Consider the following 22,784-nt stretch of genomic DNA (forward strand, 5'->3'; position numbering starts at 1 on the left):
ATTTGAAAACCCGAGTACAGGGCAGAATAAATGTTACATTTATTTGAAAAAGAGAACGCTATAACCGGAATGTACCTGAATTCAAATTCCACTAAGCACCGCTCATTATGTTGGGAACACAAGCAATCTAAGATTATAGGGGTATGGAATCTCTTGACGAATTTGATTTTAACACCGATAAGTCAGAAGTCAAAACAGAACGCAAACATAATTTATTTAAAGGCAACCCTCAAGTGTTTAAACTTTATTTTTACAAAAAAAAAACAAATTCCAATATAATTGTCAATCAAATCTTTTATTTGAACTTTACTTTTTAATACAATATTAATCATTTAATATTAGATTATAATTTTGGTTACTGCAATAAAATAGTCAATTATTAAGTTATTTGTATTACACATTTCTTGTTAATAAAAATACTTATTAGTACAACACTTTATGTTCTCTTAATTAATTACCTAAATACAAATAGATATTGTGAGAAACTAGTTTTAATATTTTTCATTTAAATGCACAGCACATTGATGGCGCTCCAGCTCACACTTATCAGCAGCTGCAGTCAGCTAATCGAGAGTATAACCTTTAATGAATGGCAAACCTGTGGGCACATTTTGCTGATATTTGTGATAATCGGAGCGAAAGAAGTTCAATAATGTAATTTCCTCCATGAAGATGCGATCGTGGAAGAACTTCCATGACACAACAGTATAAATTAGTATACAAACGGGATTGAGTAGTATTATTTGCGTGCCCACAGACCACCAGAACCAGCCTACATACGATGGATGACGCATGTAAGCATAAATACCGTGCGTTATCAATTTATGGTTATCTGCCTTTTCGTGTTGAACCTAAACAAATAAAAATGTTGAATAAATTTTGATGGTTTATTAAAATATATTTGAAAGCTGGAGTACTCACTAGATGCGTAAAACTGTTTCGCGCCGTAATCATGGCTACCTTTCGAATAATTTCACCAGTTGCACATAATACTACACCGAGTAGCCAAATGTAATAGAAGTCTTTAAAGCTAGGCAGCAACCATACTTCTAAAGCAAACTCAATCCAGCTAGCTATAGCCGCTATAGCATAGTGAATCGAGTGATTTAGAATGAATGAATCAGTGGAAAGACTGTTTGGATTGCACCACGCAATGGCAAGAAATTCTGAGTAATGGAAGAATGCCATAAATAAGGCATACACACCAAATTGCTTCAACTCGTTGGGGGCAAACAAAATGACTAGTATGCTGACAGCTTCCATAAAGCCCAAAAATGTGGAACGAATCGCAATCTGCAAGAGTTTATAGTTGTGAAATTACAATTAAATGAAGAGAAATATATTTTGCTTACCTGGTAATCATTATCGCGCAATAAATAACGTATCACCATATTTATCAATGCATAATACAGCACGGGACCCCACATAGCAGCACCCCACACATTTGGTACTGTGCCAAAGTAGATTTGTGGTACAGTAGCCATCAGCACTATAATAGTTGTTGTCAGGTAACAATATAAACTCAAGCGTCCTTCATGGCACAATTTATTGTCCATGGTTGTTGTCCTTTGGCCCGTGCTCATGACCGTAGAGTTTTGTATGCCACTGCCGCAGTGTACTATTGAATGTTAATTTTACTTATCACAAGTTGTTTGTGCTGCTAATTATATGTCTCAGTTTGTCTATAATTCTGCGGCATTTGTCAAAACTTTGTGCAAATTAAGGAATATAAATAATTGCAGGTATCCTCTTCAACATAAACAAACTATCAGCTGTTGTAATGAGTTGCCATACCGTCAATATTTTGCAGGGTATTAAAAGATGAAATGAAATGACATGAGATAATACAAAATAATTTATCTCAAAGAACAGGTATGGTTATAACGAAATGTTCTTTAAACAAACGAATAATATCTCTCATGGAATAGCTGATAAAAGTAATAGCTTGTTGTATAGCTAATAATACTCAAGAGCAATCTATTTATTTTTCAATTAATAAGACTAATAGACTATAACTCCAAAGTTAAAGATTTCAGTTTATTTTTACATGAATTTTTCAGAACATGGGCTACAAATTATATCATATTTTATTTAAAAAAATTCAATAATTCACTTGACGGAAAATCATAATTATTAATGAATACCTTTATCTCGAGTTGTAGATAAACCATGCATACTTTTTTTGGTAGTTTTTCTACTACGAATGTTTGGGTGGCCCAACGCCACTCTTACAAGAAGTTCATCGTGAAATTCATTATCAAATTCTGATTAGCCGAGTTCGGACATACCACACGTGTCTGCGCAAGTTTTTGATTTTCATCAAATCAGCGAACAAAGGAATAATTCCTGTTTTTAAAGACTAATTTGCATTTAAAACTACAATAAAATAATTAACTAAAATGGTTAGTACACAAATATAGTTATTTGCATGAAGCATCGTTATGTGTTGTGAAATAAAGTGCGCGTTCTCGATGTTTCTATGGCAGGCTGTCAATTTCAATATTGCCGGCTATTTTACACATGGGTGTTGTGTAACATGGAAACAAATCGAAATTTTATTTTCAATTCAATAATTTGTGTGATAAATTTGTTTACTCCGTTATTTATTTTACAGTCTCAAGCTATTAAGAGAATTTTGCCCACTTTGGACCGCATTCTGATTCAACGTGCTGAGGCCATCACTACCACAAAGGGTGGCATTGTTTTGCCAGAGAAATCGGTGGGCAAAGTCCTACAAGGTACTGTCGTTGCTGTCGGACCTGGTGCAAGAAATCCCGTAAGCTTTAAAATTTCGTTTATACAATTAAAAACTTTCACTAACAATAATTATTTTTATAGCAAAATGGTAACTACATCCCAGTTGGCGTGCAAGCCGGTGACCGTGTCCTCTTGCCCGAATTCGGTGGCACTAAAGTGGAGTTGGAAGACAAAAAGGAGTACATTCTCTTCCGCGAATCCGATATTCTTGCTAAATTGGAATAGAATTTTCGAATTATGCTATCTATAATTGAATGAACGTTTTCATAATGTGAATAGTGTATGACCTCTTGTATGAGATAAGAGGTTCATTAAATTTGTTTCTTAGTTTGTAAATTCCATTTACTATTGATGTAGACTAGTTTACAAAAATATTCGCATATTGTTATTGCGGCTATGTAAACGTGTTGTGTGGTTTGAAAGAAAATAAAACGGTTTTACGCTTTGTTTCTGGAAATATTTTTCTTTTATTTTTATTGTAAAGCTTTGTACATGAAAATAAGCCTACTATAACTATTACTATTCTAACTTTAAGTTGGCCAGGCCATAGACTTGGTTCATTGCCGAACGTTCTTTCAGGCCGGGTAAGGAATCGACCACAGCACGCTCTCTTGATAATTTAACTAAAGATTCGAATGACTTTGGTTCCCAAATTGCAAGATCGGCTAATGCTTTTCTGTAAATAAATCAAATAAATTGTTTACATTTTCCGTTCTCAAATGAAAATTAACCCACTTGTTTAACAAAATGTTGTTGCGCGAGAGTGTTTCCTTGAATGTTTCAAGTGTGATTCCATATTGCTCACAACCGGCTTGTACTCGTTTGTTCCACAACTATAATAACGGTTGGTCAATTATTAATTTCTTTGAATATGCACTACACTCACCTCCGCCATGTCCATTTTCTTCAGCTTACGGCCCTTGGTGGCATACACCAAAGCTCGGTGCACATAGCGTACGGCTACAGAATAGCAGTTACGCTTGCGTCCACGAAAATGCTATTTGGATAAATTAATTAACAATAAAACGCCAAGTGGAAATATGAATGCAACAGCTCGTGCCTGCTGGATTTACCTACCGCAGCCATTTTGAATATCCTACGTTTCCGCCAGAATTCATCAGGACCCTTAGATCTTACAAAAAGCGCAAGCGTAGGTGATACCATTTTTTATGTAAAACGTTTGCTAATGGACAATTTTAAGTAATCCTTCGCACTTTGTTATTAACAATTTTACATAACCTCCTTTCGGCCGCGCAAATGAATTTTTTTGACAGTTCGTTGAATGAATTAAGTTCATTATGTTCATTTTGATCAGCTGTTTACATATACAGGGTGGATATTTTTCGAATTTACAAGATTATTATTTTTTATTACTTGTGTTAATACCACAACTCAGTAATTATGGGAAAAGTTAAATAATTTTGGCTTACCACAGAGTTTTATAGTGTGTAAATCGCTTACCAATATTTCTATAGTTGTTTTCATTTATTAAGATTTTTCAAAAAAGTTCGAAGCTCTGTTTTGAAATGTCAGTTTGTTGCCGGATGTAATGACAGTTGTTCCTGTTTACCAATTTGTATAAATACTATTTAAATTGAAGAAACAAAATACATCCGTTTATTTACTGCTAACAATCAATAGTTAGCTAAGTTTTTACTAGAAAAGTGTGTTTGAACACAAAAAACTAACAGTATAGATTGTCAGTGAGCTACAGCGTAAATCCCCTGTTAAACTCCATTTAAAAACTCGATCGATAAGATGAAACTTCTGTCGTCGAAAGTGTCCCTGCTGTGCAACCGTTTGTAGACTGTGCATTCGCAAAGGTTTGTATACCCATCAAACATTGTTGTATTTCAGTTAAACATTCCAAATGTTATATCTTGTAGTAGCAGCATGCAATTTTGAGGGAAGAAAAAAACAAACCACCTGACACTCGATCTAAGCAGAAGCGGAAGTGATACATGGTTGATGCTACGTTTCCTTTTAAGAATTTGTGCATCGTTGTGGTATGAGCAGCAATAGTAGCCCTGAAGTCGAAGAACAAACAGCCGAAATGTAGCAAAATGAGTTTACGTATGCTTTAAATGAAGAAACAGTAAGTAATGTTAAAAGCAGCCCAAGACCAAGGAATAGGAGTTCGATAATCGAGATGGTAGCAGGATCAATTCTTGAGTTTATACAATCCTAAACGAACAGAAACCAAAAGAAAATGGAAATGCATTATTTTTAAAAGTTTGCTGACTGACCATGAAAAACTCTCCAGCAGAACGTAAAGAGTATACAGAATGCATATGTTGAATAAAATGAATCAACTACAAGAATAAGAGAAAAACTACTACTTATGTAGATACCTCAACGACATCGTCGGCAGTAGGATTCTGTAAAAAAAGTGTTGAAGATTTGTAAACTGATGACCGCATGCCTCAAGTCATCGTATTTGTGGCGGCACGTGAAAACCATACGATTGACAATGTATATGCGAGTGTTCCTGCAACAGGAGAGCACCGCAGAAGATCTGCAAGGAATTGGAAATGGGGCAAATTCCGGTTGATACTTCCAATAGTTTGATATCAATCCGAACATTGGCCAAAATTATCGTAACTATTGGTTGAGTGCACGCGCAATTTTAGCTCCCAAAAATACCGATGTCGATGACTTAAACTATATTTTTCAAAGTCAAATTCCGGGAAATTTGTGTTCACACAAATCGATCGAAAATTATGCGTTGAAAATGAAGACGCAGCCGTAAACTATCCAGTGGAATTTCCAAATTCTTTGAATTTGCCTGACATGCCCCCGCAACCTTTGCATCTGAAAGTTGGATCTGTCATTATTATGCTTCGCAATCTTCATGCGCCGAAACCGATGGCCAGATACACGTGGAGTGTTCACGAGTTGAAAAACGACAAATAATTTCACAGTATAGTGGCTAGAGGAAGTATTGACTTGATTTCGTCTATTTTTTTCTTTAGAATATCTGAGAAATTTACCATTATGGCCGAAGTCTGTGACTTCGAAAGTTATAATCCGAATCGACAATTTTTAAATGGGCGATGTCACACCAGAAATACAGTATTGTGTTTTATTCCGATACCTTCACAGGTGTATGAGAAAAACTCTATGAAATAATAATTTTTTTAAATTGCCAATCTTGTTAGAGGTCAGCAGAAATATATACGTACATATGTACCTGTTGCTGTCGTAGCTTGGTTTTTACGTTGCCATGACTTACGATGTTTATGGCCAGTAAATTAATCAATAATATTATATCTGTACGTATATATAAATTGTTAAAACAGAACTTATTTTTAGTGAACGGAAATAATAAATAAATATAATAAATATGACAGATCAAAATGAGTTAGACCAATTGGCTGCAGCAGAGTTGGAGAGACTACAGCGCCAAGTAATTAACACCATTGTTAACAACACATTAATAGATAAATTGTTATAATTTATTGTATAATTAATTGTAACATTCTATTACTTGTCAGCATCGTACTTTGCAATTGGAGCTGCGTGGTTTGCTTGAAGAAAAAGCTAGACAGTTAAAGAAGCAGAATCATATGATCACAGTTTTGCAGCAAGAACATCAGAAGTTAAAAGACGAAATTAACACTTTGGAGAGCGGAACGCATGCAAGGAAAACTACAAATGTAATTAGTAAAAGATTTCTATATGGAAGAAATTGGATGTAGAAAAAGGTCTATTTTGCTGACATGAAACATAAACAGATTATATGTAGTATGACCGAGCGGGCATGATATCAATTTTTTTAATTTTTATACTCTCGCAACAAAGTTGCTAAGAGAGTATTCTAGTTTTGTTCACATAACGGTTGTTTGTAACACCCAAAACTAAACGAGTGAGATATAGGGTTATATATACAAAAGTGATCAGGTTGAAGAGTGGAGTTCAAATCCACGCCCACAAAATGGCGAAAACCGAAAAAACATAAAGTACCATAGCTAAAGCTATGGAAATAAAATTTGGCGCAAAGGATTGCATTGTGAAGGGGCATATTTGGATGTAATTTTTTTGGAGAAGTGGGCGTGGCCCTGCCCTCAAATATGTTTTTTGTATATATCTCGAAAACCAATGAAGCTATATAAACCAAACTTTCTGCAGTCGTTTCTTTTAGTTCCTTCTTAATACAGTCCAAAAATGAAAGAAATCGGAAAATAACCACGTCCATCTCCCATACAAAGGTTAGGTTGAAAATTACTAAAAGTGGGTTAACTCACTAACGAAAAACGTTAGAAACACTAAATTTCACATAAGAAATGGCAGATGGAAGCTGCACTCAGATTTTTTACAAAATGGAAAATGGGCGTGGCGTCGCCCACTTATGGGTCAAAAACCATATCTCAGGAACTAGTCGACCGATTTCAATGAAACTTGGTTTGTAATAGTTTCCTTACATCCCAATGATATGTTGTGAAAATAGGCCAAATGGCTTCACAACCACGCCTACTTCCTATATACCAGAACTTTGAAGACAATCTGAATCGTTTACTTTACAATATATAAAGTAAGTACTAGTGAAGATATCGGTGCAGAACTTTGCACAAATACTATGTTAATATTGTGGCAGCCCTATTCTAAAAATCGTCGAAATCGGACCATAGGTTTTTAAGGCCCCATATATCGAACACGAGGACCTCGGCGCTTCTAACCTACTATTAGGGTTTCCAACTTTCAATGGACTTTATACAATATATATGACAAATATGTGGGTCAAATTGTGTATTATATAATATTAATAAAGTTAAATAAATAAATTGCGAGAGTATAAAACGAACTTAGCACTTGATTATTTATTTTGCTATTATCACTTTAGTGATTGGTTTTTTATCTATTACCAAAATGTTCTCACCTTTTTGGAACCACTGAACCAAAAATTTTCAACTTTATCTTCTAGTATTTCCGAGAAATTTTAACACGCTAGGTGGCGCTGGAGTTAAAAAAGTCGTAAACAAGTACTTATGATCATATTTAGATAACCTTCAAAAATATATATTGATAAGAGTTAAAGAAGAAGAAGAATATATCTTTCATTTCTAATTAGTATTGAGGAATTGTTCCAAACTTGTCAGTATAATGTTGTAAATTATTGTTAGTTCAAGATTTTAACCAAAAAGATTTGCTCTTCAATTAGGCTTAGGTTAGAGCTAAAGATTAATAATTATAAATAATTTGAATACTAAATAGAATGTTCTAAATTATAATTTTAGAAAGAAAAACGCTTGAGTTATTTGCAAAGACAAAATGTTGACCTACAGCAGTTGTTGCAAGGCGAACGTGTCAAACTCTGGGAACTGGAAGGACACATTAAGAAGGTTGGGTTGACTTTCTCTTAATTTTTACTTTCTAAAAATATTATTTTTAGGTGGAGAAAGAAATCGAGGGACTGCGTAAGAATGAAGTGACGGATAGTTGTTACAAAGAAAGCATTGGTAAGGTGCAAAAGAGTGTTGTCAAGTTGGAGAATCGTCTGGATGTGGTTAATAAAAAGTGTAGTGATGTTTTGACTGAAAATTGCAAACTGCGACACTCCATAGATCATATGCTGCAAGATCGGTAAATAGATATCCTATATGTATAATATTTATTTCATGTGTTATTTTATATAATTCATTATTAATTTAATTATTTGACCAACACTTTTCAAGCTCGAATTTTAACGACATGTGGCAGACTATGGTCACTCAATTTAATGAGGGTAAGAAATACATTATGGAGCTAATAGATCAGTCTACAGTGGCCTTTGATCTGCGTGAGGAGCTTTGCAATAAATTACAAGTACTCAAGGATCGCAGTGAGAATGATAAAATTATGCATATACAGGTAGGGAAATTCCCTAAGGGAAGGGCATATTCCTTCTAAATACTTGATAACCTCACTTTTTTAACTTTCTCCAACAGGAAATGCGTGAGATGCAACGTCGCCTCGAACACGACGCAAAATTGCAGAAATTCTTCGACATTAAAGGTAAGAAGCGTCTCAATCCCGAATTGGAGCAACGCGAGGCCAACAAAAAGTTGGCTTTGAAAGAAAACTACGAGCGTCAGTTAGAGGAATATCATGCTATCATCGATGATATTAAGGAACTATATGCAGTGGAGGATACAGACTGTTTGAAGGCACAATTCAAGCGTCAGGAAGAGGAAAACTTTGCACTCTTCAGTTATGTTAATGAGTTGAGTCACGAAGTGGAGACTTTGAATGAGACCACACAAGAATTGAGCGAGGAAATTGGTAGGTTTTGAGTTTTGTTGCAATTCAATTGAAAATTTTATTATGCTTACAGAGCGGCAAAAGGCGGAACATGAGGAAAAGGAACTAAAGCAGAAAACAGAAGCTTTGGATTATTTAAATAGTGAACTGGAGCAGATAGAAACGGCCGCCAAGGAGGCAAGCGAAAGAAAATTAGCGCTGCATACACGTTTAGATCAAATGTTGCAGGGCATATTGGAGATTTTCAGGTTAGTGGGTTAATTTTTTCTTAAGGTTAAACAAAGATATTAAATCTAAATATCTCTCCTTTAGACTTTTATCTTGTGATGATGCACCAATATTAAATGTGCTGAGCACCAAAACCGTATTAACGGTTCATAATGTCAAACTTTTCGTTGGTGTTATTGAGCGACGCATTAACACTGTTATTAGCAATGTAAACGTCGATGAATCTTCGACTAAAATTTTGGCTCGAAAGGATCGCGTACCAAAGTTTAATATTAAAGAATCAGCGAAGGGAAAAAATTAACTTTGGTGCCTCATATATACAATCATTATAAAATATTCATAAACTGATTCTAATATATTATATAATAACCATCACACACTACTCATCATTACTCACTCACTAAATAAAGATGTAACCTGGAACCGTCCCCTTACAATTTTTTATAAATGATAATGATTTTGCTTCTCTTGATGTTTGCGATTTGACTGGAACTGCTTCGACTTCGATTTGTCAATCCGCTAACATCGCATATTTGGAGAGATCGATGTTATCCATCTTAAACAGTAAACCATATAGTTGGTTAGAAAGTATACCCACTTAATTTTATTAATAAAAGATGATCCAAGTTGATGTACTTTTTATACTCTCGCAACAAAGTTGCAAAGCGAGTATAATAGTTTTGTTCACATAACGGTTATATGTAACACTCAAAAGTAAAAGAGTTAGGTATCGGGTCATATATACGAAAGTGATCAGGACCGTCAGTGACCGTCCGTCTGAGCAAGCTGTAACTTGAGTAAAAATTAAGATATCTTGATGATGCGAAAACCGAAAACACTTAAAGTGCCATAATTAAGCCATAAATAAAGCTATGGAAATAAAATTTGGTATGCAATATCGCACTATGAAGGGGCATATTTGGATGTAATTTTTTGGAGAAGTGGTTGTGGTCCCGCCCCCTACTAAGTTTTTTGTACATATATCGTAAACTACTTAAGCTCTATCAACCAAACTAGAATCGTTTCTTTTATGTACTACCTTATACAGTCCAAAAATTGAGAAAATCGGTTTATAACCACGCCCACCTCCCATATAAAGGTTATGTTGAAAACTACTTAAAATGCTTTAATTCAGTAAGAAAAACACATAAAAACAACTTAAATTTCATTATTAAGATGGTACGGAAGAGCTGCACTAAAAATGGTATACAAAATTGTAAATGGGCGTGGTTCCGCCCACTTGGGGGTCAAAAGCCTTATCTCCGAAAACACTCGACCAATATCGATGAAATTTGGTTTGTAATATTTTCCTTACATCCCAATGATATGTTGTGAGGATAGTTCAAATCGGTTCATAACCACGCCTACTTCCCATATACCAGAACTTTGAAATCGATCTGAATCGTTCACTTTACAATATATAAAGTAAGCACTAGTGAAGATATCGAAGCAGAACTTTGCAAAAATACTGCATTTCAAGAGTGACATCTCCCTTCTATAAATCACCGAAATCGGTTAAGTTTTCAAGATCCTATATATCGAATATGAGAACCTTCTTAAAAAATTTTTACCGAAAATATAGTTAAGTCTCTCAGATATTTGGAAGAAATTCAGAGGAAATATGTTTCTTCTAATAATATGTCTCCGTGCCAAAAAAAAAGTGAAATCGTGTCATAACTTCCCCTAGCTCCCATTTACCTTATACCTTAGTGTTTTCAAACTTTCATTGGACTTTATATCATATATGTATATGGCGAATATGTGAGTCAAATTGTTTGTTATATAATAAAGTTAAATAAATAAATTGCGAGAGTATAAAATGTTCGGTGACACCCGAACTTAGCCCTTCCTTACTTAGCCTTTTTTTGACAGATCGCGCCTGAGTCGAATCAAGCTGTCATATTATTTTTGTTCAGTATTATTTGGCTTTTCATCATGGAAAGACTTACGATTGAACTCGTTTATCAAAATTTCACGTTCTGTAAAGAATGTGTTTCGAGCCAAATTTGCCTCAATGGGTATGTAAATAAGCAAAAATTCTCGCATTTGAGACGAATAGTAACCCGAAGAGATCCAAGAGCTGCCATTTCATCCAGAAAAACAACGGTTTGAAATCATCAGTTCATATTTCTTCAAAAATTATGCCGGTGAGAACGTAATTTGATGACTGAAATTGAAGCTCGTGATCTCTGCGACATTTGCTTTCAACAAGACGGCACCACTACCCACACATCGCATGGATTTATGGAATTTTACGGATTTATTGAGAGAACATTTCGGTGAGCAGATAATTTTACGTTTTGGCCCGTCGATTAGCCATCAAGACGTTTAAAAAATAAATTCTAAAGAATGCTGTTATGAATGATAATAAACATTGTCCATTAAATATATTAAATTTGAATTTGTTCGGTGTTTTTTTTTTTTCTTTGAAAAATTAGGCAACCTCAAAATGGATCACCCTTTATATCTTCGTGGTCGGAAATTATTATATGTGATTTGTATTTAAATACAGTATTTAAATCTGTTTGCCGAAGTAAGACAATAGACCTGAAGGTTCTCACATTCGTTATTTAAACTTTAAAAACGATGCGATTGATTTTTACCATTTTTAAAGAAATTGTACTATAGATGGATGGGCCGTTATCCAACTACGCACAGTTACATAACTCTATATATTTCTCGAATATGTTTAGCCGATATACAAAAGTAACCTTTAGTTGAACAGAACTATTATAACCTTTTAGCGCACGTGTTAATTAATCAATTAACCTTCCTTTGTGCGATTAAAGTGCCTTATAAAAGAAAAATCTTATTTTACTACATTAATTATTAATTGAATGCAAATCGAGTTGAAACTGGAATGAAACTCTGCGAATTGTGCTCAACGCTGTAAATTTTGTTGTGGTTTTTGACAAATTTTGACAATGGCAATCAGCTGATGAAACTTAACAACTTCATATGAACAGCAAAAACAGAAATGTACTAACAGCTGATCGTTAATCAAGTAGGCAGCTGTGCGAAAGGCAAAAACTGGTGTCTCAATTATAATAGTATTGTACTAAATATATTTGGCTGTGCGAAAGGGCAGAAAGAAAATTATACACATGAAAATATCCACTTACCTTTGTAGAGCACATAGAGAATTAATAAAACTTGGCGCTTTCAGTTTTTCTATTTATTTGAAATCATAAGATTTATTTATTTATTTAGGTAGGTATACATATGTAATGTTAATTAATTTTACACAAATCTAAAGTAAAGTGTTTGCACAATTTTATTTGCTTTTCAAACAAGATTTCTGCTGTGACTTAAAAAATTTTGATTCATTGTCAGCGTTAAGGCAAGTATGTGAAATTAAAGCTTAACATTTCCTTTGTTCACACTTCTACTATACTTTTTTTAATTCACAGATTTTTTTTATTTTAATTAGCATGCATGTTAAACACTTAGTGAAATGTTTTTCTTTATAATAAGTTTTTATTGTTGTTTTACACAAACTATTGCGCCGCTGCCGCTGCCGCTGCCGTCAACAATTACAATTTATCAAACGATCAATTAAACAATCACATCACCAAACACGCTAAACTAACGGTAAGGGTGACTATATAATGCACTTAAGAGACTTACAATTAATATACGTTACATTAGTGTAGGTATATGTTATACATGTATGTATGTATGTGTGTATTTATGTAGATTTATTTAATATAATTGTTTACATTTTCACTAAAACAAATAATATTAAAGTGTATTTAATTATTAATTTATATAATTTTTCTTCTTTTTTTTAATTTTTATTAATACATACACAAGTGTGGTGTGTTAGTGTGCTTCTAACGGTATATAGCGTGTTGAAAACAAACAATATAAGAGCGGCGACAATTTCTTTAAATTTAGCGATTTATGACCAGAATTACTTGCTATTTATACAATATATTCTGCAAACACTACAAATGTAGAGCGATATGTGTCTTTTGGGCGAACGAGTTGCACGCGCTTAATCCAGCGAATGGAATTTGCGCATGCGCTCGTAAGAAGTGCGCTAGTTGCTACTATTGTACAATTTTGAATTGTTGTTTCCTTTTTTTTTGCATTTTGCAGCTTAAAAATAGCGGTTATTTATATATGTATATTTTTTGTTTATAAAATAAAATAATAAAATACATTTAATGTCTTTTTGCTGAATTTTTTAGTTTTCGATTTTTTGTTTCATTTTAACAATTAAAGTTAATAAAGCGTATGTGAAACGCGGGGGTTTCTAACAAATTTATGTTCACAAAAAATCAGCGTCTAACGTTAGTTAAAGTAAATATATTCATAAGTGTAAATGTTTTTTTTTATTTTTTTTTCAATTTTTTTTTTCAATTTGTGTCATTACACTAGCAAAATGTATATAAAAATGCAATCAATATTTTTCTTATAACATCTCTTTCATGTTACAACATATAAATATGTGTGTATGTATGTGTCTATATTTTGCTATGTAATAAACTTGTATATCATGTATAAATATTAAAAAATAATCATAAAAAAATTAGATTGATAAAAAATAAGACTTTTACATTAGTATAATTATAGTAGCGTAGAATTTCCATAGTGTGCTCAATTTACCGTTGAAATAAGCTCCAGAATTTGTAGTTGGACATACGTTTTGCCAGCGCAGACGCGGCGCTTGTATTTGTACTGGCAGCGATTGGTGTTGCCACCTTGCGATTGTTGATTAGCTTTGAACGCATTTGCTCCTGTAGCAATTCTTGCATGTCCATCTAAGAGGGGAGAAGAGGATTTTTGTAGGTTTAATATTTTATTTTATTTTTTTTGTAAACGGAGAATTCTTCGTTTTTATTTTCTAATTCCACAGCAGCAACTGTCTCAAAAATATAAAAAACGTTCCTTCTTAAATATAAATTTGGACCCATACTAGACTTAGTTTCTAGTTCTACTTTTTTATGTGATAATCTTAATATCGAGTTAATAATTAATTAAAGGTGATAATTAACTGCGTTCTACTGTAATTTCCTGTTTTTTAAATTATCTCGTTCAACCTCTGAACGTTTATGAATTTTGAAATTAAGTTAGAGAAAAGGGTGACATTGCGATCGCTTCGTAGGTACATCGAACCGAAGACTTTGCTCCTTCGTCTTACATTACTACGCATTTGAGGACGGTATATGTACTATGATGTCTGCCTTGAAAGATCGGAGAACAGAATTCATTATTTCATTTTCTTTAGAAACCTGACCGGACAAATCAAATTATTTAAACCATTTTCAACACTGGTTAATATTTTTTAAGTGGGATAGGAACCTCCTTGACAAAATAGACGGTGTCATGCCTATATTTTCAATTGATCGGCATGATAAAATTTCATATTTCCTGCTTAGGTTTACAATACCGGACGTAGAATTTACAGAACGCATACTTTTAATTGGGAGGTAGTCGTGGTTATTGCCAGACATTTTCCATTCTAATATCGTAGTATGAGATATTCTGGTTTAGATATTTTATAGTCAAAAAATATATAGCCTAAACTATTGATTTATTATAATCATATGATTCCTTATCCGATTATGGCCCAACCCAACTTTACCTTTATCTTTAATTAAGTTGAGCCAAGCAACAGTTAAGTGCAGACATTTTTTACTCTCTCTCTCTCTCTATTTCTCTCTCTTTAATATATTGGGGAAATAAATTGTGTCAAATATTTTAAATTGAGAAGAGAATGTGTTATAGCCTTTTCGCACAGCCAAATAATTTTATTACATTAAGATTATAATTGAGAAACTAGTTTTTGCCTTTCGCACAGTCGGATACTCGATTAACGATCAGCTGATTGCTATGTTATCAATAACCACAACCAAATTTAACGCGTGTATAACAACCACAGAGTTGAATTCCAGTTTCAACTCGGTTTGTATTCGATTAAATATATATATAATTTTGTATGGTAAATCGATCTAACTCAGCGCTTTAATTGAGCAAAGGCCGGTTAATTGTTCAATTAACTCCTGTGGCTATTATAATGTATAATTCTATCTAATTAAAGGAGGTAAGGGCTATTTGAGTTTATAACATGACCATTATTTTACCGCCGCTTCAATATCATAATTACCTGCCACTGTTCCAGCTGTTGTGACAACTCAACCTTCTGCTGTATGGACTCCAACAATTGGCTATTGGCCTGCATTAAGTCTACGCGCGTCTTTGCCAAATCGATTTCGGCCTTTGTGCGTCGCTCATTCGCCGCATCACGTTCCTTTTGTGCTTTAGCGAGCATTTCATCGCGATCACTATTGTCAATAAGATCGCCACGTGCTTGATCGCGTTCCTCCTTCACATTCGTCAGCTCCACATCGGTTACGGTGAGCTGGTTGGAGAGAAAATTGTGTAAATAAAATGTCCAAAATATAAAAAGAAGCGCGCTTACTTTCGACTCCAACTCCTGTATCAATTGATGACTGCGTTTGATTTCGTCCTCCTGCTCCAGCACAAGATTGCGCGTCTGATCAAGCATTTTTCTGAAGTTGCCGGCATCCAAATTGAGCAGCAAGCGCGTTAGCTCATCGGACATGGCGGACAGCATGCCGGGACGAAATTCAATAGCCTCAGTGTGACTGCCACCTTCGATGCGACTGGATGACGAAATCGTATTGTCCATGGATTCCAAGTCTAACGATATGTCCGAATTTAAACCTTGAGTGGGGGCGTTATTAGTACTTGATGTGGGGATAATTTTGAAGTCAATCATACCTGAGTCATCATCATGTCCGATTTTCAAAGAGTCTACAAGCGATTTCAGCTGTATGTAGACAGAGCGCGCCTCAATACAAATTTGACTGGGCTTGCCATCTGAGAAACTGGAGTCATCTTCATCGCACTCCATTTCGAATTGCAAAGATTTCTTGCCATGTGCACTAGAATTGGCATCCTGTAACCATAGAGGCGGTGTCATAATGGTTTAAATTAAATGTGAGGTAATCGAACTTACCGCTCCCAAACGCTCGCTGAGCACATTATTTTCACGCTGAGATCTCTCGAGTGCTTGCAGTGTTGTCTATAAATAAAAATATTTATCGATATGTTTATATTTTGTGCTAATATTGATTTGTGCATTTGGCGAAATTGCGCAGAATTTAATTTGTTATCTTCAATTGTATTTTTTAACGTATTTTAAACCTGATTTATTTCATGTACTTTTAGAGGCGCACGCTTGACGCTGTTTTAAAAGGCAAAATACTGATAACAGTCATTAGTTCTTTCCTGTTTTATACAAAAATTAATTGAATATAAATTGATAAAAATTATTTGCGATTCTAACAATTATGAAATTCATGATAATTGATTTGGAAGTAAACCTAATTCGTAAATCTTAGAAATTTTAATCAAAATAGGATAATGAATTAAAAGTAAAATATTAATAATTTTAAACAGTTACACCATTACTTAAACAGTTATAAAAATTTCTCCAGTTATATGTACCTCTAATTTTGTTTCCTGCTCTCTGGCGTGTCTCTCTAGCATATGTATTCTATCAGAAGATTCTTCTAATGCGGATGTTAGCGATTCCTTTTCCTCTTGTGCGTGCTGTAAACGTTTCTCAAGATCATGGCGTTTTTCTGTAGTGAGGTTTAACTCGGTTTTTATGGACTCCAGACTGTGCACGTGTTCCTGAAAATTTAGTGGAAATTAGTAATGAGTATTGATGTGAGAGATTTATGTATATTAGTGTTGTCGAATAAGGGTTATGACAGTTTCGTACCGTTACCTTTATTATAACATGGTACCTATCGCAACCTATCTATATTATTCTTTGACGGAAGTCTCCAAAATCGTTCTCATAATAACTATATTGTCCCCAAAAACTCTCTCTTAAGATGCTAATTATAACTCATAATAACATAAGAAATACAGATATTAGTTGACGAACGAACGAATCTTCTTCTTCTTCTTGACTGGCGTAGACACCGCTTACGCGGTTATAGCCGCGTCCAAAACAACGCGCCACCTATCCCTCCTTCTGGCAGTTTGGCGCCAATTGGTTATACCAAGCGAAGCCAGGTCCCTCTCCACCTGGTCATTCCATCGGAGTGGAGGTCTGACTCGACGTCCTCCAGCTGGTACTGCATCGAATACTTTCAGAGCTGGAGCACTTTCGTCCATTCGAACAACATGACCTAGCCAGCGTAGCCGCTGTCTTCTTATTCGCTGGACTATGTCTATGTCGTCGAATAACACATACAGCCCATCGTTCCATCGTCTGCGGTATTCGCCGTTGCCAATGTTTAAGGGACCATAAATCTTCCGCAAAACCTTTCTCTCGAAAACTCCTAGTGCCGTCTCGTCGGATGTTGACATCGTCCACGCTTCTGCACCGTAAAGTAGGACGGGAAAGATGAGAGACTTGTAGAGTTTGGTTTTTGTTCGTCGAGAGAGGACTTTACTTTTCAATTGCCTACTTAGTCCATAGTAGCACCTGTTGGCAAGAGTGATTCTGCGTTGGATTTCCAGGCTGACATTGTTATTGCTGTTAATGCTGGTTCCCAGGTAGACGAAATTATCTACAACTTCAAAGTTATGACTGTCAACAGTGACGTGGGAGCCAAGACGCGAATGCGCTGACTGTTTGTTTGACGACAGGAGATATTTCGTCTTGTCCTCGTTCACCACCAGACCCATACGTTTCGCTTCCTTATCCAGTCTGGAGAAAGCAGAACTAAAGGCGCGGGTGTTGTTTCCAATGATATCGATATCATCGGCGTACGCCAGTAGCTGTACACTCTTATAGAAGATTGTACCTTCTCTATTTAGCTCTGCAGCTCGTATTATTTTCTCCAGCATCAGGTTAAAGAACTCACACGAGAGTGAGTCTTCTTGTCTGAAACCTCGTCTGGTATCGAACGGCTCGGAGAGGTCCTTCCCGATCCTGACGGAGCTTTTGGTGTTGCTCAACGTCAGCTTACACAGTCGTATTAGTTTTGCGGGGATACCAAATTTAGACATCGCGGCAAAAAGGCAGCTCCTTTTCGTGCTGTCGAAAGCAGCTTTAAAGTCGACAAAGAGATGGCGTGTGTCGATCCTATTTTCACGGGTCTTCTTCAAAATTTGGCGCATGGTGAATATCTGGTCTGTTGTTGATTTTCCAGGTTTAAAGCCATACTGATAAGGTCCAACCAGTTTGTTGACGGTGGGCTTTAGTCTTTCACACAATACGCTGGACAGAACCTTATACGCGATGACGAACGAATCATTGAAACATAATGTTAGAAGTCGAAAAGTAATGCTTCCTTTAGACATTTTGAAGCACCTCAAGCACCTTCACTTCAATTTATTTTTGAAAGTTCTATGTATCTACTATACCTTGTTTGCCTGAATCAAGCGTGTATGAGGGGATTGTTAATAAGAGGTTTAATGAATTTCATTATGGGTTTACAGATAGATTCACATTGACTTAACTCTTAATTTGAATATACTTGGAACTTTCGATAAAGGCAACTGAGGGAGAACAATGTTATAAGTCAAATAACATGGTACCTTTTATAAAAAATATGAGGACATGCATAAATTGGTTTTTAATAATATATAAACATCATGAGATCTGTTTGAGGATCAGTTTTAGATAGTAATATCTACACTGTAGAATTAAAGGTCTTAAGAGGTAGTTGAACATGAGCCAAATACTAAACAAGGCATAGACAGAGCTTAAAACAGCTGGCAGCGGGTCATGATTGCATGTGAGTGTGATAAGAAGGGGATGCTGCATGCTTTTATTCCAAATCTCCTTTAAGAGATATATGTTTTTCTTGTTTCTTGTATAAAAAAGGAGCATATATGCGTATGTATAGATACCATTTTTGTGGAGTGATCGTCAAATTTTTAACCTTTCTTTCTTCATAAACCTTTGCTCTTCATCTTTCTCCGCACACATATCAAATTACTCGGCAACGACTTACCTGCAAGCTGGTGTTCCTGTAATTGTACTGATCTTTAAGTTCCTGTATCTGCGAGATTAATTTCAGTTCGGTGGCGTGCGCTTCCTGTATTTGCTCATTGAGGCGCGTGTTCTGATGTGTCAACTCATCGATTAGTATAGTCTTCTCCTTCTCCGCTTGGCGTATAGCATTCTCCTGTGCCTGTAATTTATCTTTGAGTTCGTTGAGATCAGATTGCAGTTCGAGTACACGTTGATCGCTCTCCTCCTCGGCAATGGCGAGCTTTTGACGCAAAACATGTTTTTCTTGTTCCAATTTCTGAAAATATGAAAAAAAAACAAAAAAAAAATTATATAAGAGATGCTGTGTGTTTTGTACTTTCAAATTCAAATTGTTGAGCATGCAAATCAGTTAATAAATGAGTCATTGACAAGTGTGTCACTTTGCTGTCAATTGAACATAGTGAGGCAATGCCCCAAACGATTGGTGACTGTGCGAGATGTGTCATGAGATTTTTGTGTTTATATCATCACACTTGAGTTGCCTTAAGCGCGGAGCTTGCAGCTGGAAGACACTCCTATTACATTTAATATATAAATTATACCCGCATAGACAATTATGTTAATATTTATAAGTTTGTTAGTAATTAAAAAATATTTTCCAGTATTTCGAACTTCGCTTAAAACATACGGCCATGTCCCCGCCACCTCATTGCGTGGCGTGTACTACAAAGCCTCTGAGTAATTCGAGTAATTTGAGTAAAAGTTCAGCACACCAAACAATAGAGCTAACTATATTTAGTGCTAAAAGAAAAACATATGTGTGTACATACATATGTATATTTTCCATTTAATAACTTGCACTTGTTCATCTGCCGCACAAGGTTACCAACGCCATCAGCAGCACCCAGATAATTATAAATAACTTGAAAAGCAACCGCGACTTTTTTATACAATCGTTCATGACTTCATATGAGAATATTTGCATTTATAATTATATTTATTTTATATAATATGTACGTAAGTATTTCCACTGTGTAGCAGTGCCGCTGACGAATTTTTTCGATTTTCGTGCACAAATAAGCGCGGCTTCAAAACAGTGGAGCGGATATCCAAATAAAAACGGAAATAATTAGATCATTGCTGAAGCGTTGCAAAAATAATTGATAAATTTTGGCACATATGTATCTATGTATGTAAGTATAGTATAGAGAAAAACATCAACATTTTTGGTGAAGAGATGAAGAGTACATTTGCGGAAGTACAGAAACGGAAATAGAATATATATTTTTCGTCGTTCTATCGAATGATATTTATTCGGTTCAGTTATTAGAGTGTCGCATATACCACGAAGCGATTTGAGTTTGTCACAAATCTGTTGGATGAAGCTATGACATTCAAGATGTTTCGTCTTCAGTTTAGAAAAAACTGGACAGTCTAGGTGAAATCATTCATACAACTCCGTAAAATGTTTAACATCAATGCTAAGAACAAGTACTTCAACAAGAACAAGTACACCTTGCGTTCTCCAGTCCAAAAGGATTTTGCAGCTCTTTCGAAACAACAACTAGAGCAGCAGGGCAACGGAGCTCCAACACGTTCCCAGCCTAGATATATTGGAATGAGAATGCCAAGCTTTACAGTTGTCAGTCATTCCGCTATGACCTCAATTCAAAACTTAACTCAATGTAGCTTGAAGCAACTGGTAATGAAACCGAACACTCCTTTAATATTGCTACTCTACTATCAGATAAAAATATTATTTATTGTCTAGACTCTATAGTATGGGTATTTATATCTATAATTGGTACATACCACTTCATAGCCTTTATATTTGAGAAACCAGCTTGTTCGCACAGCCGGTTACTCGATTAAAGGTCAGCTGTTATACATTTTTTTTTTGCTGTCCATAAGAAGTTGGTAAAATTCATTAGTTGATTGCTATTTTATCACTAACCTCAATTAAATTTATAGCGTGGACCACAACCCGCAGAGTTGCATTCTAGTTTCAACTCGATTTGTATTCAATTAAAAATTAATGTAGTAGCAAAATAAAAGTTTACTTTTGTATGAAAAATCGATTTAAATAAGCACTTTAATCGAACAAAGGTCGGTCAATTGATCAATTAACTCCTGTGCGAAAAGGCTATACGCCATTAACATTTTTTGAATTATAATGACTAATAAATTATGACTAATTGAATTATATATCTTAAGTTAATTGTGATTGGGTTGTATAGTAGCTAGAGTTATATCCTAATTGAAGATTTGGGGTTGATCCATTTATCGAATAATATCACCGGCAGTCGTAGAAACATGTGCCACTGGAAGATTTTGAGTTTTAACAACCCTCAATATCTAATCCAAAACACACATGTCTCCTCGTTATGTCGTAGTTATTTTACTTGCACAATTACCTGCACTTCAATCAAGTTTTGTCCACTGTGCCTGAGTAAAAAAATCTTACAAAGTAACTTTGCGCATTTCACGCCTAGAAACAAAAGAAATGCTTAGAGACGGATTTTACCTTTAAGCCATGAGTGAAGCATTGTTTCCAAACAACCACTGAACAAATGAAGAAATATGTAGTTGTAAAGGTAAGGTAAAAAAACAACAAAAGTTGGCAAAGGCGAAAGCAAATTCATTATAACACAATACAAAACCGTACAACAGGCGCATCCTCAATTGTTTAGGCTGACGTATGAGCTTGCATACAGACATGTGTCTTGAACACTTCATCAAGTTTGAAGATCTTCTAGTTTTTATGCAATGCAGTTTGGTTTGACTCACCTGTTTGCAACATTTCTTCTAAATATTACTGAGGTGCCTTTTCAGTGCAAGATATTTGAAAATGAAAGGCGCTTTTAAGAATCAACTAAAATGGATGCTATAGATTTCGACATTTTAGACCTCTCAGAATAATGTTGCAAAGCAAAATTTTGAATTTTGAAATTTGATCTTTTGAAAAGCTTCGAAAAAGCTCAGGCCAGCTCAAAAAAATACGAAAGCGGGAAGAATACTAGAAAGACTCTCACAAGATCTTACTAATGATAAGACTATCTTTGGATGGATGCAGGGAATTGAAGTCATTGATTTGAAACTTCTTCTCAATTATATGAGAACTAAAACGATCTTACGAGCTTAAAGCTTCAGTCAGTTTCCATCCCTAATGGTAGAGTGTTTAATTCGAGTAAAAGCTCCATACTCAGGAGTGTTTGATCGATCTCCTCAGTTGAAACATGTTGACACCGTAAAAATAAATACGATGAAGTCTTGTCTGACTAGAATCCACACAACTCCAATGTCAACAATAAATTATTTAAAAATGTTTGAATATTTTTGCAAAATTAAAATTCATTAACAAGTTCTGTTGTATTTCTAATTTCAATTGAGAAGATATACAGAACCAGTTAAAGAAAGGTTTGTGAATATAATTAACATTCGTTTTCTAAAATGAAAAAAGTGCAATAAAGAAATCCAAAACCCGTTTGATGGTCGCCGAAAATTGAAAGCAGGTTTCTATTTGCAAATTATTTTTAGAACTAAGCCAAGGTAAAACGAAAACGTTGTACAGTAGGATTACATGAGATTGTATCATCAGGTTAAGGGTTGTAGTATGATCGCAAAACGGTTG

General features: G+C 34.9%; 5 protein-coding genes across 5 annotated transcripts in view; 2 read left to right on the plus strand and 3 right to left on the minus strand.

The window, feature by feature from the left end:
* Positions 1–306: 306 nt before the first annotated feature.
* Positions 307–1,796, minus strand: LOC105214593 (protein-S-isoprenylcysteine O-methyltransferase). Its single transcript, XM_011188117.3, has 3 exons — positions 1,353–1,796; positions 922–1,293; positions 307–851 (listed from the first exon to the last, which is right to left on the minus strand). The coding sequence occupies exons 1-3, from the start codon at positions 1,581–1,583 to the stop codon at positions 564–566; spliced, it is 891 nt and encodes a 296-aa protein (XP_011186419.1). The 5' UTR covers positions 1,584–1,796; the 3' UTR covers positions 307–563.
* Positions 1,797–2,243: 447 nt separating this feature from the next.
* LOC105214594 (10 kDa heat shock protein, mitochondrial) lies at positions 2,244–3,214 on the plus strand. Its single transcript, XM_011188118.3, has 3 exons — positions 2,244–2,402; positions 2,615–2,776; positions 2,839–3,214. The coding sequence occupies exons 1-3, from the start codon at positions 2,400–2,402 to the stop codon at positions 2,980–2,982; spliced, it is 309 nt and encodes a 102-aa protein (XP_011186420.1). The 5' UTR covers positions 2,244–2,399; the 3' UTR covers positions 2,983–3,214.
* Positions 3,201–4,028, minus strand: LOC105214595 (39S ribosomal protein L20, mitochondrial). Its single transcript, XM_011188119.3, has 4 exons — positions 3,835–4,028; positions 3,644–3,754; positions 3,493–3,590; positions 3,201–3,433 (listed from the first exon to the last, which is right to left on the minus strand). The coding sequence occupies exons 1-4, from the start codon at positions 3,919–3,921 to the stop codon at positions 3,277–3,279; spliced, it is 453 nt and encodes a 150-aa protein (XP_011186421.1). The 5' UTR covers positions 3,922–4,028; the 3' UTR covers positions 3,201–3,276.
* Positions 4,029–4,446: 418 nt separating this feature from the next.
* On the plus strand, positions 4,447–9,553 carry LOC105214591 (coiled-coil domain-containing protein 63). The gene is made up of 9 exons (XM_011188112.3): positions 4,447–4,580; positions 4,644–6,163; positions 6,252–6,413; positions 7,992–8,096; positions 8,147–8,337; positions 8,430–8,604; positions 8,682–9,015; positions 9,068–9,242; positions 9,307–9,553. The coding sequence occupies exons 2-9, from the start codon at positions 6,101–6,103 to the stop codon at positions 9,521–9,523; spliced, it is 1,422 nt and encodes a 473-aa protein (XP_011186414.1). The 5' UTR covers positions 4,447–4,580; positions 4,644–6,100; the 3' UTR covers positions 9,524–9,553.
* A 3,063-nt stretch (positions 9,554–12,616) lies between these two features.
* Positions 12,617–22,784, minus strand: part of LOC105214590 (bicaudal D-related protein homolog) — an 83,855-nt gene continuing 73,687 nt past the window's right edge. Inside the window, exons 3-9 of the mRNA XM_011188102.3 lie at positions 19,173–19,469; positions 16,702–16,890; positions 16,211–16,276; positions 15,973–16,150; positions 15,650–15,915; positions 15,335–15,589; positions 12,617–13,988 (exon numbers count right to left, since the gene is read on the minus strand). Of these exons, the coding sequence (XP_011186404.1) occupies positions 13,830–13,988; positions 15,335–15,589; positions 15,650–15,915; positions 15,973–16,150; positions 16,211–16,276; positions 16,702–16,890; positions 19,173–19,469 (1,410 nt within the window). The 3' untranslated portion in view covers positions 12,617–13,829. The remainder of the gene's footprint in view (positions 13,989–15,334; positions 15,590–15,649; positions 15,916–15,972; positions 16,151–16,210; positions 16,277–16,701; positions 16,891–19,172; positions 19,470–22,784) is intronic.

This window comes from Zeugodacus cucurbitae, chromosome 4 (assembly GCF_028554725.1).
Source record: "Zeugodacus cucurbitae isolate PBARC_wt_2022May chromosome 4, idZeuCucr1.2, whole genome shotgun sequence".
Classification (NCBI taxonomy): domain Eukaryota; kingdom Metazoa; phylum Arthropoda; class Insecta; order Diptera; family Tephritidae; genus Zeugodacus; species Zeugodacus cucurbitae.

Coding starts and splice junctions, on each gene's coding strand:
- LOC105214593 (XM_011188117.3), bottom strand. CDS start 1,583: ATGAGCACGGGCCAAAGGACAACAACCATGGACAATAAATTGTGCCAT. Junction 1,294..1,352: donor TGCGCGATAATGATTACCAG/GTAAGCAAAATA, acceptor AAACTCTTGCAG/ATTGCGATTCGTTCCACATT. Junction 852..921: donor GAAACAGTTTTACGCATCTA/GTGAGTACTCCA, acceptor TTATTTGTTTAG/GTTCAACACGAAAAGGCAGA.
- LOC105214594 (XM_011188118.3), top strand. Junction 2,777..2,838: donor GACCTGGTGCAAGAAATCCC/GTAAGCTTTAAA, acceptor TTATTTTTATAG/CAAAATGGTAACTACATCCC.
- LOC105214595 (XM_011188119.3), bottom strand. CDS start 3,921: ATGGTATCACCTACGCTTGCGCTTTTTGTAAGATCTAAGGGTCCTGAT. Junction 3,755..3,834: donor GGATATTCAAAATGGCTGCG/GTAGGTAAATCC, acceptor TTATCCAAATAG/CATTTTCGTGGACGCAAGCG. Junction 3,591..3,643: donor AGAAAATGGACATGGCGGAG/GTGAGTGTAGTG, acceptor CCGTTATTATAG/TTGTGGAACAAACGAGTACA.
- LOC105214591 (XM_011188112.3), top strand. CDS start 6,101: ATGACAGATCAAAATGAGTTAGACCAATTGGCTGCAGCAGAGTTGGAG. Junction 8,097..8,146: donor TGGAAGGACACATTAAGAAG/GTTGGGTTGACT, acceptor TATTATTTTTAG/GTGGAGAAAGAAATCGAGGG. Junction 9,016..9,067: donor AGAATTGAGCGAGGAAATTG/GTAGGTTTTGAG, acceptor TTATGCTTACAG/AGCGGCAAAAGGCGGAACAT.